The sequence below is a fragment of the Peromyscus maniculatus genome, chromosome 14 (assembly GCF_049852395.1).
Source record: "Peromyscus maniculatus bairdii isolate BWxNUB_F1_BW_parent chromosome 14, HU_Pman_BW_mat_3.1, whole genome shotgun sequence".
NCBI classification, from domain to species: Eukaryota; Metazoa; Chordata; class Mammalia; order Rodentia; family Cricetidae; genus Peromyscus; species Peromyscus maniculatus.
This window is the reverse complement of record NC_134865.1, coordinates 74,545,470-74,568,425: the sequence shown is the minus strand read 5'-3', so window position 1 is coordinate 74,568,425 and position 22,956 is coordinate 74,545,470. Positions and strand designations below refer to the sequence as shown.

The window sequence follows — 22,956 nt, the reverse complement described above, 5'->3', positions numbered from 1 at the left end:
CCCAGGAGGAGTAGACAGCAGGAAATAATCAAACTCCAGGCTGAAATCAATAAATTAGAAACAAAGAGAACAGTACAAAGAATCAGTGAAAAAAAAAAGAGTTGGTTCTTTAAGAAAACCAATGAGATAGACAAATCTTTATCCAAACTAACCAAAAGGCAGAGAGATAATACTAAAATTAACAAAATCAGAAACTAAAAAGGGGCATATAATAACATACACTGAGGAAATCCAGAGAATCATTAAGTCATAATTCAAAAACCTGTACTACTCAAAATTGGAAAATCTAAAAGAAATGGACAATTTTCTTGATAGGTACCACATACCAAAATTAAATCAATACAAAATAAGTAATTTAAATAGACCTATGACCCCTAAGAAAATAGAAACAGTCATTAAAAATCTCCCAACTAAAAAAAGGCCAGTTGGTTTCAGCACAGAATTCTATCAGAATTTCAAAGAAGAGCTAATACCAATGCTTCTCAATTTGTTCCAAACCATAGAAACAGAAGGAACATTGCCAAATTCTTTTTATGAGGCTACAGTTACCCTTATACTCAAACACAAAGATGCAACAAAGAAAGAGAATTATAGACCAATCTCCCTCATGAACATTGATGCAAAAATACTTAAAATACTGGCAAACTGAATCCAAAAACACATAAAAAAAATCATCCACCATGGTCAAGTAGGTTTCATCCCAGAGATGCAGGGATGGTTCAACATACAAAAATCTGTCAATGTAATACACCATATAAACAAATTGAAAGAAAAAAACACACATGATCATCTCCTTGGATGCTGAAAAGGCCTTTGACAAAATCCAACACCCCTTCATGATAAGGGTCTTAGAAAGATCAGGGATACAAGGAACACACTTAAACATAATAAAAATAATATACAGCAAGATGACAGCCAATATCAAATTAAATGGAAAGTCAAAGCAATTCCACTAAAATCAGGAACAAGACAAGGCTGTCCACTCTTTCCATATTTATTCAATATAGTACTTGGAGTTCTAGCTAGAGCAATAAGACAACAAAAGGAGATCAAAGGGATACAAATTGGAAAGGAAGAAGTCAAATTTTCACTATTTGGAGATGATACAATAGTATACATAAGTGACCCCAAAAGTTATACTAAGGAACCACTACAGCTGATAAACACCTTTGGTAATGTGGATGGATACAAGATTAACTCAAGAAAATCAATAGCCTTACTATATACAAATGATAAATGGGCTGAGTAAGAAATCAGAGAAACAACACCCTACATAATAGCCACAAATAATATAAAATATCTTGGAGTAACTCTAACCAAACAAGTAAAAGACTTGCATGACAATAACTTGAAGAAAGAAATTTAAGAAGATATCAGAAAATGGCAAGATCTCCCATGTTCATGGATCAGTAGGATTAACAGAGTAAAAATGGCAGTCTTACCAAAAGCAATCTAAAGATTCAATACAATCCCCATCAAAATTCCAACACAATTCTTCATGGACCTCGAAAGAACAATACTCAACTTTATATGGAAAAACAAAAAACTCAGCATAGCTAAAACAATTCTGTATAATAAAGGAACTTCCAGAGGTATCACCATCCCTGATTTCAAGCTCTCCTATAGAGCTATAGTAATAAAAATTGCATGGTATTGGCATAGAAGCAGACACATGGATCAGTGGAATCAAATTGAAGACCCTGATGTAAATCTACATATTTATGAACCCCGGGTTTTTGAAAAAGAAGCCAAAATTACACAATGGAAAAAAGAAAGCATCTTCAACAAATGGTGCTGGCATAACTGGATGTCAACATGTAGAAGAATGCAAATAGATTCATATCTATCACCAGGCACAAAACTCAAGTCCAAGTGGACCAAAGACCTCAACATAAATCCAGTTACACTGAACCTGATAGAAGAGAAAGTAGGAAGTACCCTTGAATGCATTGGCACAGGAGACAACTTCCTGAATATAACATCAGTAGCACAGACGCTGAGATCAACAATTAATAAATGGGACCTCCTGAAACTGAAAAGCTTCTGTAAGGCAAAGGACACTGTCAATAAGACAAAATGGCAGCCTACAAAAATGGGAAAATATCTTCACCAACTCCACATCTGACAGAGGGCTGATCTCCAAAATATATAAAGAATTCAAGAAACTAGACATCAAAATATCAAATAATCCAATTAAAAAATGGGGTACAGATATAAACAGAGAAGTCTCAACAGAAGAATCTCAAATGGCTGAGAAATTTAAATAATTGTTCAACATCCTTGACTACTAGGGAAATACAAATCAAAACAACTCTGAGATACCATCTTACACCTGTCAGAATGGCTAAGATCAAAATGCTAATGACAGCCTATGTTGAAGAGGATATAGAGTAAGGGGAACAGTCCTCCACTGCTGATGGGAGTGCAAACTTGTACAGTCTCTTTGGAAATCAGTATGGTGGTTTCTCAGAAAATTGGGAATCAATCTACCTCAAGACCCCGCTATGCCAATTTTGGTATATACCCAAAGGATGCTCAATCATATCACAAGGACACTTGCTCAACTATGTTCATAGCAGTATTATTCATAATAGCCAAAACCTGGAAACAAGCTAGATGCCCCTCAACGAAAGAATGGATAAAGAAAATGTGGTACATTTACACAATAGAGTATCACTCAGCAGTAAAAAAAAAAAAAAAAAAAAAAAATGACATCATGAAATTTGCAGGCAAATGGATGGAACTAGAAAAAAATCATCCTGAGTGAGGTAACCCAGACCCAGAAAGGCAAACACAGTATGTACTCACTCATAAGTGGATATTAGATGTAAAGCAAAGGATAACCAGGCTACAATCCTGAGCCCCGGAGAAGCTAGGTAACAAAGAGGACCCTAGGAGGGATGCATGGATTTCCCTGGAAAAGGGAAATAGATGAGATCTCCTAGGTAAACTGGAGGCAGGGGTCGGGAGTGGAGGGATGAAGAGATAGGAACTTGAGGGATTGGGTTGGTCAAGTTGGGGGCAGGACAGAGGGGGAGAGTAATAAAAGAGATATCTTGATAGAGGGGACCATTTTGAGGTTAGGGAGAAACCTGGTGCCAGGGAAACTCCCAGGAATCCACAAGGATGACCCTAGCTAAGACTCCTAGCAATAGTGAAGACAGTGCCTAAACTGGCCTTCTCCTGTAATCAGACTGGTGACTACCCTAATTGTCATCAGAGAGCATTCATCCAGTAACTGATGGAAGCAGATGCAGAGATTCACAGCCAAGCACTGGGCTGAGCTCCAGGGGTCCAATTAATGGGAAAAAGGAGGGATTGTATGAGCAAGCAGGGTCAATATTATGATGGGAAAACACACAGAGAAAGCTGACCTGAGCTAATGGGAGCTCACAGACTGGACCAACAGCTAGGGCTAGGGAGCCTGCATGGAACTGACCCAGGCTCTCTGCATGTGTGTGACAGTTGTGTAGCTTGGTCTGTTTGTGAGGCCCCTAGCAGCGGGATCAGGACCTGTCCCTGGAGCATGAGCTGGCTTTTTGGAACCTATTCCCTATTTAGGAATGCCTCTCCCAGCCTTGATGCAGGGGGAGGAGCTTGGTCCTGCCTCAAGGTGATATGACATGCTTTGTTGACTCCCATGGGAGGCCTGCCAGGAATGGAGGAGGAGTGGATGGGGGGGATAGGCAGGAGGTGGGGGGAGGGAACAGGAAGAGAGGAGGGAGGGGAAACCATGGTTGATATGCGAAATAAGTGAAAAATTTTAATAAAAATGTGTTAACTCTAATCTCCCTACCCTCAAAACAAAAACAAAAATAAAAACAAACTATTAGCAGCAAGAAAGCAAGCAGAAGATGCACACGGACATAAACTAATAACAATGGTAAAAGCTGAGCTCTACACCCACATCTTTCCACACCTTTGCAAACTGCTGCAGCCAAGCATGAAAGTGAGATTTCTAGCACCGGTCTAATTAGACACAGAGCCCATGATCCAGTAATTCTCCTCCCTGACTCATATCCCAAAGCAGTGATCAGGATGGTCAGTGAGGTCTGTACAAGGATGTCCATTGCTGAGCTGAGTTGCTATATTGGTGCAGTAAGGGGTCCAGAGCGCATCGCTAGATAGAAAGAATGCAGGTGATGTCCACCACGGCACATAACACAGCAGACACACACGGAGAAACCAAGGATGACAGTGCAACATGAAACAAGTTACATTAACTCAGTTCTCTCCATCTGGGACCAAGGAGACGAGTATGTGAACAAACAAACAAACAAACACAAACAAACAAAAAGGTTTATCCTCTCATAGTTTACTGGGTATAGAGTTTTAGTTTAAGAAGATGAAAGGGTTAAGAAATGGATAGTTGCCGGGCGGTAGTGGCACATGCTTTTAATCCAGCACTCAGGAGGCAGAGCCAGGTGGATCTCTGAAGAGATCGAAGAGAACTCTGGTGAGTTCGAAGCCAGCCTGGTCTACAGAACAAGATCCAGGACAGGCAACGAAACTACACGGAGAAACCCTGTCTCGAAAAAATCTAAAAAAGAAATGGATAGTGGTAGTGACTGCATAATAATACAAATATTCTTTTTTAAAAAATTTGTGTGTGTGAGTACATGGTGTGTGTGTGTGTGTGTGTGTGTGTGTGTGTGTACATATTTATACACATTTTCTGAAAGGGTGTATGGGGTATACATGTTTGTGAATGTGCATATATTTATACATGTGCACACAATCATGCATATATGTATGCAAGTGTGTGCAGACCTAGGCCACAGACAATTTCAGGTGTCTTCCTCAGCCTCTCTCCACTTTATTCTTTCCTACTTCATATTTCTGTAGCTTTCAGCATTAGACAGGATCTCTCATCGAATCTGGAGAACACCAATTACATAGGCTGGCTAGGCAATGAGCTCCAGGATCTTCTCTGTCTCCACTGCCCCAGCACCAGGTTATAGATGCACACTTCATCTCCACTGCCCCAACACCAGGTTAGAGATGCACACTTCCATCTCCACTGCCCCAGTGCTGGGGTTAGAGATGCACACTTCCATCTCCACTGCCCCAACACCAGGTTAGAGATGCACACTTCCATCTCCATTGCCCCAGTGCTGGGGTTAGAGATGCACACTTGCATCTCCACTGCCCCAGTACTGGAGTTACAGATGCACACTATTATGTTTTGCTTTCTACTTGGGCCTTGAAGACTGAACACAGGTTTCTTATGCTTGTTCCATGGGCATCTCTCTGACTGTGCTATTGTATTGCCATTGTACACTTGAAGTGCTTCAATATTGTGTTACATATATTTTAAAAACATTTCCTTTATAATACAAAGCTACTAATCTCTACTCCATCATTATATTCCCCTTTACAGACTCCTGACTAATACCAAGTAATTTCAACAATCTTTTACACGCAACATTATCTAAATGGAATGGAATACCTTGTTTCTATCAAAAACCCGTGACAAGATTCCTGGAAGCACTATTACACTTACTTGGGCAATTCCTGCAATAAATGCATTAAAGCATGTTGACAGGCGCATTTTTTGGGGTGCAATCATGAAGCAGCCTTCCTGTTGGTCATAGCCAAGTAAGACGTAGAGGTGCCTCTTGACCGTGTTGAAGGCCTTTGCACTGCTAATGTCTGACTCAGCACTGCTTTCATCCTTGGCCATGAACTTCATGAGCACTGTAATCAGCTGGTGAACTGTCTGGTGGTCAATCCCAGCATCTTCTGGGAGCAAGTCCTTGATGGTGTTGTCATTCTCAGGAGACTGTTGTCCTGTCAGTGTAAGGAACACAGTCAGCGTGCAGTTATGTCCCCTCACTCGAGTTCACATCAAGCTGTCACCCGACGTTGACAAATTTCCCTCCTTTCTGCTCCTACTACGCACGTACAAGTTCTGTTCTAGATGAGAAAGTGAAGGCTCACTATGGCTCCTAAACAAAATGTCAGTCCTGGGGGTGGTAGCTACTGTCTCCATTGTTAAGCAAGCCACTCAGGAGTGAGACAGGAATGGAAATACAACTGAGGAACTATACAGCAACACTATCCTCAAATTAGACAAAGAGCTAACAAACTTTGCACTTAGCAATTCTTAGTACAGTGGCAAAGTTGTAACCTCAGTGATGGAGACAGAGAAGTCTCTGCCCAGTTTGTACACTGTATTAGTAAGATAAACCCCAGAAGTAAGAGGCTAAATTTCACTAAGCATAAAAAGATCCACTGGGGGGGGGGGGAGTATTTAAATTATTGTCTCAATCCAATAATGTTCATGAGTCAGCTGTGGCAAAATAATGTTTTTTTCCAAATGTTGAGAGATTCAGCCTTTGAATTACAAATGGCCAATGATAAGTCCTGCAGTATGTAATGGGAGACACAGAGGGAAAGGAGAGAGAGCTCTCAAAAACATTAAAAAAACAAAACAAAACAAATAAAAAAAAACACCACGAGTGAGCTGAGAGGTCACATGGAAAAAAAGCACCCTAGTCCTTGGCTTCCTCTTAAACTACTGGTTATACCTGAGCAGCACACCAGCCTTCTGGCCTGCCCCGCCCCCTCCTAGCCCTCTGGCCTGCCCCGCCCCCTCCTAGCCCTCTGGCCTGCCCCACCTCCTCCTAGCCCTCTGGCCTGCCCCGCCCCCTCCTAGCCCTCTGGCCTGCTCCCCCACTCCTAGCCCTCTGGCCTGCTCCCCCCCTCCTAGCCCTCTGGCCTGCTCCCCCCCTCCTAGCCCTCTGGCCTGCCCCACCCCCTCCTAGCCCTCTGGCCTGCCCCACCTCTTCCACTCTTTGTGGTTTGGTTTTGGACTTCGAGGGAAGGAAGAACCTTATTTACTCTCCTGTATTTATTTATGTTTGGGATATTTTTCAAAGCACTCTGCCTGTCCTTTTGACAAACAAAAGTAGAATTTCTAAATCAAATTAAAGTTTTTATGTAATAAATTATTAGAGCTGGACAGCAGCATCCTCATCTCTTCATGCAAGGAAAAGTCCAGCAGAGTGAGAACGAGCCCTGGGCGCAAACTTCACAAACCTAGCCTTGGTTTGCTAGCCTATTATAATTATGCAAGTTATGTAAATTTTGATGTAAAAATGATGCAACAGAGACCCAGAGAGTGATTTATATCCACTAATGCCTCAGTTAATTTGGCAAAATTCTATCTTTCAGGGTCCCATGAAGAGAAGAAAATAGAAGCATTGTTTCCTTATACTGCAGAACTGGTCTGTCTAATGGCCACTTTGCTCTGGGACAGTGGCACCATTCTGTCTAACAGACACTTCACTCTGGGACAGTGACATAAAGTAATGCTGAATCAAGTTACCAATTACACTTCAACAGGGCCTGTGTAGGCGGTAGCAAACTTGGTCAGCTACTTTCCCTGTGTCTTCAGAAGGATGTTGATCTACCCACAGATATATGAGCAGGAGGTAGCTGAAGGTCAAGAGCATGCAGAACCAACTAAGTCTAAGGGGAACCTTCTGACACTTGTCATTATGGCCCCAAGACATTAATATTTTCTGTCTTATCAGTCTGTCCACAAAGGCATGCATACATGCAATGTGCATACATGCAACATGCCTTAGGAATTTTCCCCATTAAAATCATTTTGAAAGCACCTAAGAATTTGTTTCACACATGAATAATCCATAGCATCGTTATACTGAGGCATTTATCATGAATCAAATTATGTGGAACACCTTATTTCAATGAAAGACCAGAAAGGTCCAATTTCATCCCATATTACTGTTAAACTGAATGTTTGTAAGATTTGATCAAAAGCAATTCTTATGTAAATCTCTGAAAAACAAAACACACACATAGAGAGAGAACTCTTTTTTCTTTTTGGTTTTGATTTTTGTTTTTTTGTTTTTTGGTTTTGATTTTTTTAGTAGCCCTGGCTGTTCTGGAACTCACTATAGACCAGGCTGGCCTCAAACTCAGAGATCTGTCTGCCTCTGCCTCCCAAGCACTGGGATTAAAGGCATGTGCCACTACCACCTAGTGAGAGAGAACTCTTTTTAGCATTAAAAAGTTGAAAAAAAAATTGTCTACTTTGTGAAGTTAGAGATTTGGCTCATCAGTTAAGAGCACTAGCTGCTCTTGCAGAGGATAGGGGTTCAGTTCCTAGCATCCACACCATGCAGTTCACAGTCCCCTGTGACTTCAGACCCAGAGACTCTAGCTCCCTCTTCTGGCCTCTAAGGCAACTGCACACATGTGGTACACATACAAACAAGCAGGCACACACACACACATAAGTAGAAAATATATATTTTTAAAAACTACTTTTGATTTCCCCCCTTCTGGGGTATTATTTAACAATTAGAATAACACTATTGCTTCAGGCAAATTGGTTTAAAAAAAAAGGTGTGACAAGTGCATGCATCTAGGTTCCATGTGGGTCCAATGCCACTACAGCAGCGGGCAGTCCTGCTGGGGCAGGGTTTCAGCACTCAATCTCTTTTAGCTCTGGGGTGCAGGCTTTAGGAGAGCACGCCATCTCTCAGGCCTGCCTGGCTCCTTCATGTCTAGCATAGTTTGACTCCTAAATGGAAGCAGGGATGGTGTAACTACTTTGATCTTAGTCCTAATACTCTAGGGACATCAGAATAGAGAGAGTCCTGCCTCCATCTCATTCCGTCTCAAGTCACAGGCGAGAAAACAACTCACCAAACTCCATCTTAACTAGTCCAAAACTCTCCTTCCTATTACAAGGGGAGTGTTTTTTTTTTAATTCCCAGCAAATCATATTTTTTTAATGACTGAATATCATTTCATATGTGTCCTCATTTCAGTGATCAGTGCTTCAGAGAGATGCTTGCAGCTTTTAGTCTGCCTTCTCTCAACAGTCATAATGAGAGGCCCTTAACAAGTCATTGAATGTACTTATCCCCATGCATAAAGTAAAACACTATTTCTTATTCCATTCATCTGCCCCTCCCACCCTGGACATTGCAAGTCTGCACTTAGCTCATCATCTTCCATTAGAATAGAGTGGACTTATGACAGACACACACTTCTTAAGGGAAACTGACCCAGGTCAAATCCCTATGAAAAATGAACTGTACAAACTAGATGGACTGTTATTTATTACTACTTGATTATCTATAAAAGATGTACAATGTCCATTTTAAAACTAAATACCTACAACTAAAGGCATGACAATGAGAGCACCCACTAGTTTTCAACTCTAGTATATGTGTTTTTTTCTTTATCTTTCGTAACCATAGTAATTCATGTTAAAAGGTTTGACTTTATTTCCGTAAATGCAAGTATAGACATCATTGTAATCCTGGAGGCAGAGCTAGTCTACCATAATTTGGTGTGGACTGGGATCTCCACAGCTCATTCATGGAGTGGAGCAACTGACTGAAACTCTGAAGCAGAATACAACATCACAGATTCAGGTCACTGGCACTAGGTAGAATCTGCTTTTTCCAGATGTATCTCCTAGCCCTCCCATCCCCCACTTGCCCGAATGCTCAGCACTCCCCCAAGCTGGGCTACTTAAGGATTTCAGAAGAGCCAATGCTAGCCCACCCTCGTCTTTGCTCGCAGCGATCTCGGTCCATCCACTCCCGAGTTTTGTGCGATGAATCTACTTCCCAGAAGGCATTCTTAATCCCTATGCCCACACTCGCCCTAGTAATTGGACATGGTCCCTATATTCTGTTGTGTTTCAGAGATAAGAAGAGAGGGGAGGTAGAGGCAGGAAAAAAAGAGGAAATTTTCTTTTAGCATTTCCCAAATATCTTTTATGCAAGGCAGAACTTTATCTGTCCATTGTTTATTTTCCCTGTAAATACACACATGACGGGGAGGTATGTGCTCCGTCTTCTCCATCTTAGCAGCCTTCACAGAGCACAGGATGCTGTCCCACATGTAGTAGATGTTTAATGTTCACAAGTGTCTAATATAATGTTCCAGATCTCGTCTTCTATATAAGACAAGAGGTCCCAAAACAGAAAAAAATAATGTGGGAACATGCCTCTGTATGAATCGACTCCCTGACCTTTCTTTCAAGATAATGCATGATAATCAGGCATGGAAAGTGAAGACCATTCCATGAGTTTGTTCCTACATGTGGCCCAGAAAAACAAAGGTCAAATGCTACATTCCAATCTTATGTCCTCACTGACATGTCAACTTAAAGCTTTTCTCACAGCAGTTCCAGTGTGTGTGTGTGTGTGTGTGTGTGTGTGTGTGTGTGTTCCTACTACTGCAGAAGGGCTGGGAAGCTGACCTCATAGTTCACACACTCCTCCATCCTGCTCTTGCCTCTTCCTAGCCTGTATCCTATCACCATGTGTTTATACTCTGTCCTGGTTATGGGTTTTTAATTTTTTTTTCTGTTTGTTTGTTTGTTTGTAAACTTGATACAAGCTGGAGTCATTTTGGAAGAGTGACTCTCATCTGAGAAAATGTCTCCATCAGATTCCTGTAGATAAGCCTGTGGGGCATTTTCTTAATTAATGATTGATGTGGGACAATCCAGCCCACTGTGGATGGTGCCATTCCTGGAAAGGTGGTCCTAGATGATCTCAAAAAGCAAACTCAGAAAGCCATGGGGAGCAAGCCAGTGAGCAGCACTCCTCCATGGCCTCTGCTTCAGTTCCTGCCTCTAGGTTCCTGCCTTGAGTTCCTACCCTGACTTTCCCTTCATGATGGACTATAAGTTGTAAGATGAAGTCAACCCTTTCTTCCCATGTGTTCAGGCATGGTGTTTTATCACAGCAACTGAAGACAAACTATGGCAGTGTCCACCTGTGAAAACCTGGATGGAAAGCCCCCTGTGGCTTCAGCTGATGAAATTCTGTCCTGCTGCATGTGATGGGAAGCACTTTCTCTCCAGAAGAGCACTCTCTGATGGTCACATTTATGCCCCTTACTTGCCTATAAGCAAGTTGATATCATAAACATTTCTCTATATCTTTGTACTCTGTGCTTCCTGGTAGAGTAGATGCAGAAAAGTTTGTTCAGTAAACGGTACTTCTCAAAACTGCTGTTGTAAACACAAGCGTTCCTATAGAAACAACTGGTACCTCAATGATCAACAGGCACTTTGCAAGAGAGCTCAGAGAAGTTGTTTGAAATTCCAGGCTAGGCCACTAAGAGGAAGCAGGACAAGCCAATGCAAGACACCTTCACCAGTTCTAACTAGCATGAAGCAGCTTTTCTTTTAAGTGTAAATGTGAATAAGGAGATCTCCAAATTTTACAGGCTGGAAGAATGCATGTTCTGAGAGGACTCGGATAGATCTGAAGCAGTCTGGGAGAGGACTTTAATATGGACACTGTAGAAGGCCTGAATACCAGGTCAAGCAGATCAATGTCCTCATGTGCTACAAGGCCTAAGTCCACAGAGCCAACATCAGGAGGCTCCTACTGTAGTGGAAAGCAAGCAGCCGAGTCTTGTGTGTGCAACTACTAGTCATGTTCCAAACTGATGTGACCTTAAGCCAGTCACTAAGCAGAATTATGGAATACTACAGTGGTTCAGTTTTCCTGTCTGTACATAGAGTGGAAAAAACAAATAAACTTACATGTACCCAAAGGTTCAGTAAAGTCAAAGTTAGGCATTTGTGTAAATACACTATAGGTGAAGAGACATAAAACATACATGAAATATGTTTATATACTCTTATTTTCCAGTTATTCATCCCAGGGGATGATAAACACGGTAGGATTGAACACTTTATATTCATGTGGTTGGCACTGTTCATTCAGTATAGAGCTGATAGACCTTCTGAACCATGCACCCCACTAACCTTCAGTGGACATTGTAGACACACAAAGCTGAGGTGCTCACAGTATTGGTGAAAATACACCTTACATAATTGCACAAATGTCAGGCCAGCAGTTACGGAGCCTGACATTAGAATGAGTTCCTGCAGCACTGGCCACATATGCCATAGAAATAGGGAGTTCAGGAACTCTGGGTGTGAGACCCAGGTCTGTCACCAACAAATTTGTGACATCTATCCCTTTGTGAGAAACTCAGTTTCTTCTCCTATGCAACGGGAATGTTAGTGCACCCCCCGATGTTAGCTATTACACTCCATGAGTATTATTTATATGCACAAAAGATTTGGTTTGGCTCCCATACATTACAGAGTAATGCAGCTTTCTACCGGCCTTGCGGGATATGCTATCTATCTATAGAAACCTTCTGCTTTATTGGCTGTAAGTCCTATGGAAAGGCTAATCTTAGAAAATCATACACTGTAAACCCAGAGCCCCAGAATTCAGCCTAAACACCAACTAGAGAGCTCTTTACTGCATAATTAAACCACACCTGGTTTATTTCAGGCCTAATCAATAGCCAGTCTGCACAGAGGGGCTCGCTGACCAGACTAACCAGAACTCTGTTTGTTAAGCAGCAAGCTATTCTGTTTCCCTCTATTCTGCTCCATCTTCTGATGGAGCATTCCTTCGCTTCCAAGTGAAAGACATCAGGATCCTGGCAAGGATAATTTAAAGATGCAACTGTAGTCCCACATGCCTTAAGAGCTAGGCCAACTGCTTCCAAGCTAGGCAAGTTTTCCCTGTCCTGTTATCACGTGGGTTCTCTCCACACAAGTCTTTTTAAACACAGATGCTGTCTGCCTCTTGCCACCTGTTCCTTGGCAGGATGATGCGCTGCTTGAGACTTTTCTTAACCTCAGCAAACACATGGATATTTTCCTACAGAGATGTGAGGGGCTCCTTTGGTTGAATTGTTTAAATAGATAATAATAACCAAAGACTGGACTTTCAAGAAGTGTGGACCAAAAGACCAGCCTCAAGATAAAATGGAGGAAATATATAAAACTGCCTAAGAATTTTCTCCAAAAGGCTTCACTAAAGGGGAACTAGATGGACCTCACCTTTCTTTCTTTAGATTTACTTATTTATTTATTTATTTATTTATTTATTTATTTATTTATTTATTTATTTATATTATGTGTATGAATTCTTTGCCTACAGGTATATAGGTGCACTGTATGTGGCCTATGTCTGGTGCCCTAAGAGGCAAGAAGAGTGTGTCAGATCCCATAGAATTGGAGTTACAGACAATTGTGAACCATCGTGTGGGTGCTGGGAATTGAACCTGGGTCCTCTTCAAGAGCAGCCAGTGGTCTTAACCACTGATCCATCTCTCCAGCCCAGATCTCCCTTTCTAATGACACTGAGAGTCAGTAGATCAGAAGTTCTTATAAATTCCCCTCTCTTCTCTCTCTCTTCAAAGAAGAGACAGGTATAAATCAAATAGGGACTCAGCCACATGTTTGCCATTCTGTATCTTTTGATCCCTTTCAAAAGAGAAAGGAGACTTTTTACCCCATCTACTTCCTGTATTCACAGTCTCTGGGGCCTTTTCATCTCTCCAACTCCTGAATTTCCGTGTTTTGAGTGTCTGTTTTCTAATGTGCAATGCTCATGATCTTCAAAGTCTCCTTATTTAAATCTTTTCTCAGAGTGTCAGTCAACACCACTGTAAAAAGTTTTAACTTAAAGTCACACTCAGATAAAAATCCAAATGTTTGTAGAACGATACATAGGTGAGTCACTGAGTTTGATGTGCCAGACATGCAGATGTTCAGAAACTCACAGTCCTCTCAGTGAATGGTGGCACTGTGTGGACAGCATTCAGTTAGTAATGTCCTTGCCAATATCTGCTCAACACTTGGGATACTTCATGCTAAGTTATAACACAATAAGGAATGTGACATGATAAGTTACACTGTGTCACCCTAAATAAGACCTTCAAATCCTCCAAACAATGGAAATGTTCCCAAGGGACAGAAATGCACAGACTTGCAAGGAATTAAGAGCAGCTACGAGGATGAGCAGATGGTGGTTCAAACATAAAACCTTTCAAAATGCAAATGAAGTGTATGTTTTACCTAAATAAAACTCTTATCTATGAACACAGTGTTTCTATGTGTAACTTACACATACAAACATAAGTCATATAGTAGCAAGGAGCACAATCCTAATCACGCCTGCTGTCTGTGGAGAGGTGGGCAATTAGATGCTTCTTACTGGACCAAGAGCCAATGGGATCAGAAACCATCTGCTTAGGAAACGATGTAAATAAAGATTTGGCACACCAGCGGTTCAGACACTTGAGCATCGAGAATGAGACCCTTTGAGGCTCACAAATCCTAACATCACTCTGGTCCAGTGAGAAACACTGAGTTCTTTACCTTGGGCACCTATTATAGAGACACTTGCGTACGGCCCTTCAACGTCAGAAGTACCCACCTGGCGTCTGTTCAGGTGTCCCACCGAGAGCTGGAGCAGACTGCTCATGCCTGGTCAACCTCACAGCTTAAAAATCAACAACAACTCTATTTAAATAAGCATTAAAGACAAGTTGAGCCTAGAAAAATACTCAGTGCTGGCTGCTCTGGATAGCAGAAGCAAGCTTAGTTTTCTTATTTGTAATTAACATCACATAAAAGATGTTTACTCCAAAATGTCTGTGTTTTGTTTCTGATCTCAAGAAAACCCCTTAATGTTATTTGAATTCTAAAAGCATCAAAATGGCTGTGTGAATTAATTAATAAGGAATAGCGATAAATAAAATGAATACCAAAAACTCATCAGTTAGGTTATTAAAGGGCTGGAAAACTCATATAAAAGTTGCAGTTAATTTAACTTAGTGTAGGCGCCCTCCGATCAAGCAGCAGCTTCTCCCGGGGCCACTATGAATTATTCTTCAGTGTGATTCACTTTGCTCCCTGAGAAGCTAAGGCTACTAATTACTTTAAAGGCTTTCTACCGACTCTTCTAAGATTCAAAACACCACATACTCAGAGCTTGTCATAAAAAAGAAAAATGTAGCAAAGAAAATCAAATCATATTTATGATTAACATGATTATGTTATATAAAGCTGTTCTCTAATAAATGCAATGAAAATGCAAATCTTTCTGCTTTGTACAGGAGAAGTGTGCTTAAGGTGTTCACTTCATGGGTGTTATTTAAGATTAAATCATCTAAATATACTCATTCATCCACAGTGATTTAGTTCTGCAGGCTTTATTATTTGCCACTTATGTGGTGCTGTTAAACACTAGTATTTATCCAGTCATTTGGTTATTTAAGGAAGTGCACTCTCTTCAAAGATATAATATAAAGACCTTTATAAAATAAATGTGTATGGTCTTTTTAAATACACAGAAAGCTTATTTACATTTATAAGTTATCTGAAGTTGAGTAGGAATCCAACTTCTCTTCAGCATGATTTTTCTTTTGCAAAAGCCACCATTTTTACTGGTTTCTCTGGAGGCTTACGTGGTTGTTCCTAGCACTCATAAAATGACAATCATTCAAAGTTTGAACACTACCCCTTTAGCTGCACGGCTTTTGTTATCTAAGTCTCATTCAGAAAGCCCCAGGTTCCCAGGCTGCCCTGCTGGCCCTTGTATTCTAACATTCAAAAATCAACTCTCCTCTAAGCCTCCCGCCAAGCATCACTGGGTCCGCTTCCTTACACATTTCAGAACTATTGCTCTACCAGTCTGGATTTTGCTGCACCCACAAACTAGAGAAAGCCACCCGTGACTTTTACGTCCATGGGGTGATTTTTCCCAAGACTTTGAGGGCCAACCTTGATGAACAGGCTCAGTTTGCACACTGTGCTACTTCCGGTGAACATTTGACAAGACACGTTAGCTCAGAAAGACATTAAGCAGACATCACAGGAGGAAGAAGGAAGATACTCAACGGATTTTGGAAGTCAGGGTCTCAGGGAGGGAGAGTGCCCTCTTGGATTCTGTGGGCCCCTTAACGCTGTCCCTCAGAGACCGCACACTCTTCTGACGGTTTCTTGCAAAACGTGCCCTCTTGATTTTCCACAACGCAGCATCACTGAGGTTGGCAACGTTGGTTCTCACAGCAGTGATGGCTTTGCAAAAGGAATGAAAGACATTATTCTTCTCCCTGGCTGGCCATGTGATTCAGCTATTTTGAAATAACCCATCTGAGTTTCAGGATAAGAAGACATCGTTCATGTGCGCATGAATCATTCACCGCCCTCTAAGACCATGACGTGTCTTACCGTAAAAAATCATGACTACTCTCTATCATGACTATCATTTTCCTGTTTAATTCATGAGGTTTGACTATCTAATTTTGTTGTTTTCCTCATGAATTTAGAGCCATAAGCAACTGAATAATAAGCAGATGGGAGTTTGCATAGTACAAATGTGTCTCACAAAACTATTCACAGATATTATCAACATAATAACTAGTTAATACTTAAGACATTCACAGATGGTTATTACGTGTCCTCCAGAAAAGTGAGGGAAATTCACATCTGAGACCACCGTAACATATTAAATCTACAGATTAGCATCATAGGCACTCAACAGTCGAGGAACTGAGTACATGAGGTCAAGACATTCTCTTTCATGTGGGGAACAAGCTACGTGTTGAGGGTCATCTACTTACCTGGCCAAAAAAGAAAAAGAAAAAGAAAATGGTGCTGGGACTGTTTACAGCAAGTCTTTTGTCTCACTTACTTGTAGGAAAAGGAAATTCTTTGTTACAATCCAAGTGTAGCTGAGCTTCTAAAGAAAGTGTCTCAAATCTGTTGACAAAGAACTCCCAGCTCAAAGCAGGAATATCTTGCTTAAGGAAATGCAAGAGTAGAAGCTTGCTCAGGATGGTGGGTCGGTCTTTAACCACAGTGTCAAACTGGAAGTCAAGGCAGAGACAGAGACCCTGGAAAGAGGGATCAGACAAACATCCAAGAGTCGTCAAAGAATGTACACCAGGTAGTCGATGGAACAAGGCAATGTTCCCCAAAGCAAAATTACCCATCTGGAATCTTTCTGATCACAAATATTGAAAGGGGGGAAATGCACAAGAGAGTTTCTCCTGATTTCAGAATACCTCTTCAGTTTGGTCCAGAAATATCAACTAAATGTATGCCACTTATTTTCTAAATATTAAATAACATCCACTTATTCCAAATGCCAGTGCTTCTTCTTTCAAATATCTGTATCTTTAACTGAGAAGCATACTTTCACCATTATATTTTATTCTATTATTGTATGTGTGTGAGTGTGTGTGTGCACATGTGTTTGAACATGCATGCATATACCAAACACATATGGAGGTCAGAGGACAACTTTTGGAAACCCATTCTCTCCTACAGCAGTAGGTCGAGGGAATTGAACTCAGGTCCTCAGACTTGTGCCTCAAGCACCTGTACCTACTGAGCCACCTCATTAGCCTCATAAACTATGAGAAGATGGTTTTTAAATCTTCTTAAAGTCCTAAATTTTATGTGTTTGTGAAAGAACAGAAAATCATTCTGTCTTCTTAGAATGTAAGCAGAAAACATATTAAAAAACATTTAAAGGGGGAAATGGATGTGTTTGGTAGTTTGAATGAAAATGGCCCCATAGGCTCATAGGGACTGGCACTACTGGGAGGTGTGGCCTTGGTGGAGTTGGTGTGGTCTTGTTGGAGGAAGTGTGTCACTGGGGGTGGGCTTTAAGGTTGTCAGAAGCTCAATCTAGGCCTAGTGTCTCACTGTCCCTTTCTGCTGCCTGAGGATCCGGATATAGAACTTTCAGTTACCTCTCCAGCACCATGTCTGCCTGCACACTGCCATGTTCCCTGATGTGATAATACTGGACTAAATCTCTGAAATGTAAGCCAGCCCCAATTAAATACTTTCCTTTATAAGAATTGGTCATGGTGTCTTTTCACAGCAATAGAACACTAACTTAAGAAGGGTGGAACATTTATTTCTTTAATCAATGACCTTTTCTTTTAAACTTATTCAAATTTAAAAAGGTAACTTATCCAGCCATCCCATTCATCCACGCTACCATCACTTAATGAGCATCCCTAAGCAAAAGTAGGATATCAAGTGCCTGGAAAGTCAACTGGGAAGAACTATCTAGAGGACAACTGAGTTTCATAGGCACAGTGCGCCTTGAGCAGCACAGCCCTGTATTTTTCCAGATCCTACACAGATGATTCTTTCTTCTTGCTTGGTCTTACAACAAATGAAAACTCTTTCTACTAGGGAGAATGAGGGAAGAGAGTAAGGGAGAGAAAAAGAAGGGGGAAAGAGGAGGAAAAAGTTAAGAACATGGGCTTTATTACAAGTCGAACTGGAGTCTGTCTTAGGGTCATGATTCTGAAAACTGGACTTTGCCTTCTCAATCTCCAGCTTCCCCAAAAGTAACTATGGGAACATACAAAAAGCTACTCTGAGGGTTAAGGGAGGTAATGCATGACAGGACCCTCCTACACCTCCCTGGCAATGCAGTACTTGCCTGGCAAATGTTAGCTCTTGCTATTGTTATCAGTTTTGATAAGAACAACAAAATTCAAACCAGTATCAATGTAGAAGAACAGCAGAGACCCTAGTCCTGGCTGGCACTAATGTACTGTGTGCCCTTTGCTAAGTCCTATCCTCTCTCTGAGGCTTGCTTTCTTATTACAGTAGAAGGTTATCACAGAAGATAAATCACAACCCTCTCCAGGTCACCTCTAATGTGTCTCTTTGGTTTTGATTCATGATATTTCATGTGGTGGTATTCTTACCCTATTGTAGTTCACTTCGATTCCACTTAGCATCTAGCCTCTAACAGCAGCTCCAGGCCAGAGGCCAACTGAATAGTACGGAATGAACCAGCCCATTTTAGAAAATGTGCTCCCCGATTTCCTACCACATACAACAATTACATCTGTCTACAGATTTTATCAGCATGTGGTAAAAAAAAATTTTTTTAAGTTGTATCAGTAAATAAAACAAGTTACCTTTAATAAAATATGGTTCTGGGAGAGTCTGGGGTAAAATAGATCTCTCCTTGTTTTCATTATAACAGAACAAGGACACATTGGAACACACACAGATCTCTGCTACCACCATCACCAATATCATGAGTTTGCATGGTGCTATAGTCTGAATGTTTGTGTCCACTCCCCTAAAAGGTTCATTATGCTGAAACTTGACCACTTATGTGATAATATTAGAAAGTGAGTTTGGGGGAGACAACAAAGCCCTGTGGCTAGATTCCTCACAAATAGGATTCTTGTCCTTAAACAAAGGTCCAGCCATAGTTAAAGGCTGCATCTATGAACCAGAAAGTAGCCCTTACCAGACACTGAATCTGCAAGCACCCTGATCATGGACTTCCCAGACTCCAGAATTACACTACATAAATTTCTATGGTTTTATGAGCCACCCCCTTTATGGTATTTTGATGGAGCACAGCTAAACAAGACAGTGACAAAGTCAATGAGTTGATAATGTTGACAGACAATCCGCAGGGCTGAGAACACACATCCCCCATCACCTGCAGGGCTGGCCTCTTTATGGTGTCAAGCAGGAGACCTGCTCTGGTGGCCACTGCGGGGTTGACATCCTCCACAGCTGTCAGAAAGCAGCAGAAGGCATGTGCTAGTGAGTACTTCAGCAGGTGGTTTTTGGTCACTGAGTGAATATCCAAAAACCTACAAATGACAGCTACTTTTTCCACTGCAATATAAAATACAGAGGACAAGAGGTATAAGTGCATATATTAACATATATTGAAAAATTACACTTATTTATTTAAAATACTATTTCTCTTATTTACTTGCAGGTGGGGCATGTATCTAACACAGGGCATGTGAGGAGATCAGAAAACAACTGTGGGAGATGGTTCTCTCCTTCCACCATGTGGTTCCAGAGGACTCAACTCAGCTCTTCAGGCTTGGGGCAAGTACCTTTACCAGCCCTTACACCATCACACTGGCCACGTATTGACATCTAGTTAGGTCTCATAAGAACTGAACCCCATAAGAAAAAAGTTAACTTGGGGCTCCTACATGGAGATTTTAAATATCAGGAATGAAGGGCCAAAACAAGTTTCTAAACTGAACATCTGGTCTACCTTATGACCCAGGGGAGTTTTTTAACAATGGAGAAGTACCTGCTTCAAACCTCATCTTCCAGTCTTTGCTGTTGAAGTTGCCATTTATGATTGTCCAGAATATGTCAGCACCATGAGGAAGTGACAGAGCGTGAAGAAGAAGAGGTACTGCCAGTGAAGACAGCTGAGAGAACTCAGACTTGACGACTCTCCACAGGCTGGGAAATCAAGCAGCAACAAAGGCATTATAGTCATCTCCACTTGTTCAGAAGGAAAGAGGCTAGCCTCTTAACTCAGTGGTTCTCAACCTGTGGGTCTTGACCCATTGGGGGGGTCAAATGACCCTTTCACAGGGGTCACCTAAGACCATCCGAAACACAGATATTTATGTTATGATTCATAACAGTAGCAAAATTATAGTTATGAAGTAGTAAGGAGAATAATTGTATGGTTGGGGTCACCACCACATGAAGAACTGTATTAAAGGGCTGCACCATTAGGAAAGTTGAGAAGCACTGTCTCAACTTATGGTAGGTGTAGACAGTAGGTGATGGTAGGGAGCACTGGGTAAAAGTGCTCCCATCCACAAGACTACAATCCTCCCACAAACATTTGTGTTTAGATCTGCTAATGTTTTCTGAAGAAATTACTTTTATATAACAATATTGAAAAAATTAACATAAAATTTTAATTCCATCTACAAATTCAGCTATATAAATGAATTAAGTAATACAGAAAAGTAAGTTATATTAGGGTGATAGTGTGATAGGTGATTTTAAAATTGTTTCTTATGTGAATAACTAGAAAGTTTCCCTGTTTATTTTATTTTTTCTGCCCAGTAGCCTTTCCCCTCTTTGAATGGCAAAGAATAGCTCCATGTCCACTCATGGCAGCCTTTCCAAAAACTGTCAAGACTGTCACTCAGGGTCTCCCCCTTTTCCTGTCATGAGGATAAGTACAAACCAGGTTTACCAACACACTTCACCGTCTTGAACTGAGTGATTAACCTACGAGCCAGCAGGCATATGATCCAAACTTAAGGCTATCAGAACCCTTTTTTCAGGTCACGGTGTGGACTCTGAGAGATGGGGGTCTCTCCTTTAGAAACTTCATGATTGAGGGACCCACCTCCCAGGGTCAGCTCGCCTAGGAAGAAGCCAACATTTAGTTTGCTCTAATAAGCTAAGGTGGACCTGGCCTGAGTGATGGAAGGTTGGGAGAAAGAAGAGGGGAGACATGACTGGGTACATCCAATGAACCCGTTTTCACCTCTGCGCCCCTCAGCACTAGACAAAAAGAAATCCACATGCTGAAACCACCCACTGAAAACAGGTTAGTGCCCTTCGGTGGGGCTCTGAAGATGCGGCAGTTCCTTGTTATTTCTTATTGACTCCCTCCTGTTGGCTGTTGTATAATTTCTTCTAAGTTCTTGGGGCTCCCAACCCAGTCTCTAGCTTGTCTCTCTGGAGAAGTCTGCTACACTTTCTCTCCGTAAGGCTTAAACCTTCTATTAAATCCCCCGAACACATTTTTTCTTGGCTTCTAAAGTTACTTTCCTTCCAGCATTGCTGCTCTTCTCCACCAGGCCCTTTATTCATGCTCTCAGCCTGCCTGAGCCTGGCTCCGCTAACACTTGGTGCCACAGTTCTCTTCTTCTGGCTCTTTTCCGCTAATCCTCCCCAGGGACTGTGAATCTCTCCAGACTTTCTTTATCAGCCCCCCAAGTCTTTGACATCCACTCCCTTGCCTGTTTCTCTTCCTTTACTAACAAACTTTTCAGAGAAAGGCTGTTCTGTGTTACACTTTTACAGCCTGAGTCTGTTTGCAGGGAGCCCTCTCCTCTTCACACTTTCCAGTTGAAGCCCAGTGCTCATTTTGTACTACTTCTGGATCTCCACCCATCACTAGAGAGTCACTGTCGTCAGGACTCCTCCCACTTGAACCCTGGCCCACTTCTCCAGCCACTGTCCCTTACTCCTCTGAAACCACAACTGACACACCGCAACCTGGGATCAACTCACTAGTGTTTCCCATTTCTTGCCCCCGCCCAGCACCTCCCCCTCCTTGACATTCTTGCTTTCCAAACATGTCCTATCTATATTACACTCCTATTAAAATCCAGTCCCATAATGCTGATTCAGATGTACTTGCTGCTGAGCCCTGTCCCAGTCATTGGTCCAGAATGGTTCATGTCTACTTGTGACCTGTGCATGACACTCATCACATGACACTGGGTTATTTGTGACTGGGGTGTACACAGGACAAAGTTATGTATTAGTTTACCCAAGATCCTACTCTTGTTTATCATTTGAAGATTGTTATCAAGGCTGTCTTTTCCTTCAGTTCCCAAAGTAGACTGATTTATGATGCAGGTGTGTGTGTGTGTGTGTGTGTGTGTGTGTGTGTGTGTGTGTGTGTGTGTGTTCGCAATTGCCCAACCATGTTTGTGAAGGTGGATTTGCCCATGAGTGGAGGCTAGAGGTTGTCCATAAATGTTTTCCTCTGTTCCTTTCCACTTTCTTCTTGAGACAGGGTTGTTCAATGTACCTGCAGTTAATGGTTTTAGCTAGACTAACTGGTCAGCAAGTCCACAAGATGAACTCGTCTCTGCCTCTCAGAATGCTGGGGTTATAAATGCCATGCCTAGCTTTTATGTGGATAGTTGGGGATCCAAACCAAGGTCCCCATGATCACATAGCAAGTGCTTTATCCTCTGAGTCATCTCCTGAACCCAAAAGTCCACAAAAATAAACAATAAAGTATCTGGTCACCCCTTATATTTATTATTCATCCCTTCCCAGACTAGATTTTAAAAATCCCCAAAGTAGTAGAATAGTATTATGATAAATAAATATAAAAATAAATCATTATATTTGTTGAATGAATAAATAAATGAGAAATAAGCAAGGGCAGAACCTCAACTTGATTTTGTTACAACGCATGAACAAGCCATTTTGAGGTTCAGACTATCCTCTTACATATAAAATGATCTTTTGCTGGCTTGCCTCCAGGAAGACTATAATAGCTATTTGAAGAGTCTCAGAAAGAAAGCACCGTACACCTAGGGCACTGTTTTGTTATT

At 41.5% G+C, this 22,956-nt stretch overlaps 1 protein-coding gene across 4 annotated transcripts in view; it reads right to left on the bottom strand.

The window, feature by feature from the left end:
- The window catches only part of Unc79 (unc-79 subunit of NALCN channel complex), a 243,576-nt gene that overhangs the window by 86,337 nt on the left and 134,283 nt on the right, over nt 1-22,956 (bottom strand). For 3 of the 4 annotated variants that reach the window (XM_016009187.3, XM_076551293.1, XM_076551292.1), the window contains 6 exons: nt 19,935-20,092; nt 19,317-19,498; nt 16,518-16,719; nt 15,722-15,901; nt 14,256-14,321; nt 5,504-5,790 (listed from right to left, as the gene is read on the bottom strand). In XM_016009187.3, the coding sequence (XP_015864673.1) occupies nt 5,504-5,790; nt 14,256-14,321; nt 15,722-15,901; nt 16,518-16,719; nt 19,317-19,498; nt 19,935-20,092 (1,075 nt within the window). The remainder of the gene's footprint in view (nt 1-5,503; nt 5,791-14,255; nt 14,322-15,721; nt 15,902-16,517; nt 16,720-19,316; nt 19,499-19,934; nt 20,093-22,956) is intronic. The other variant, XM_076551291.1, reaches the window with a different exon arrangement.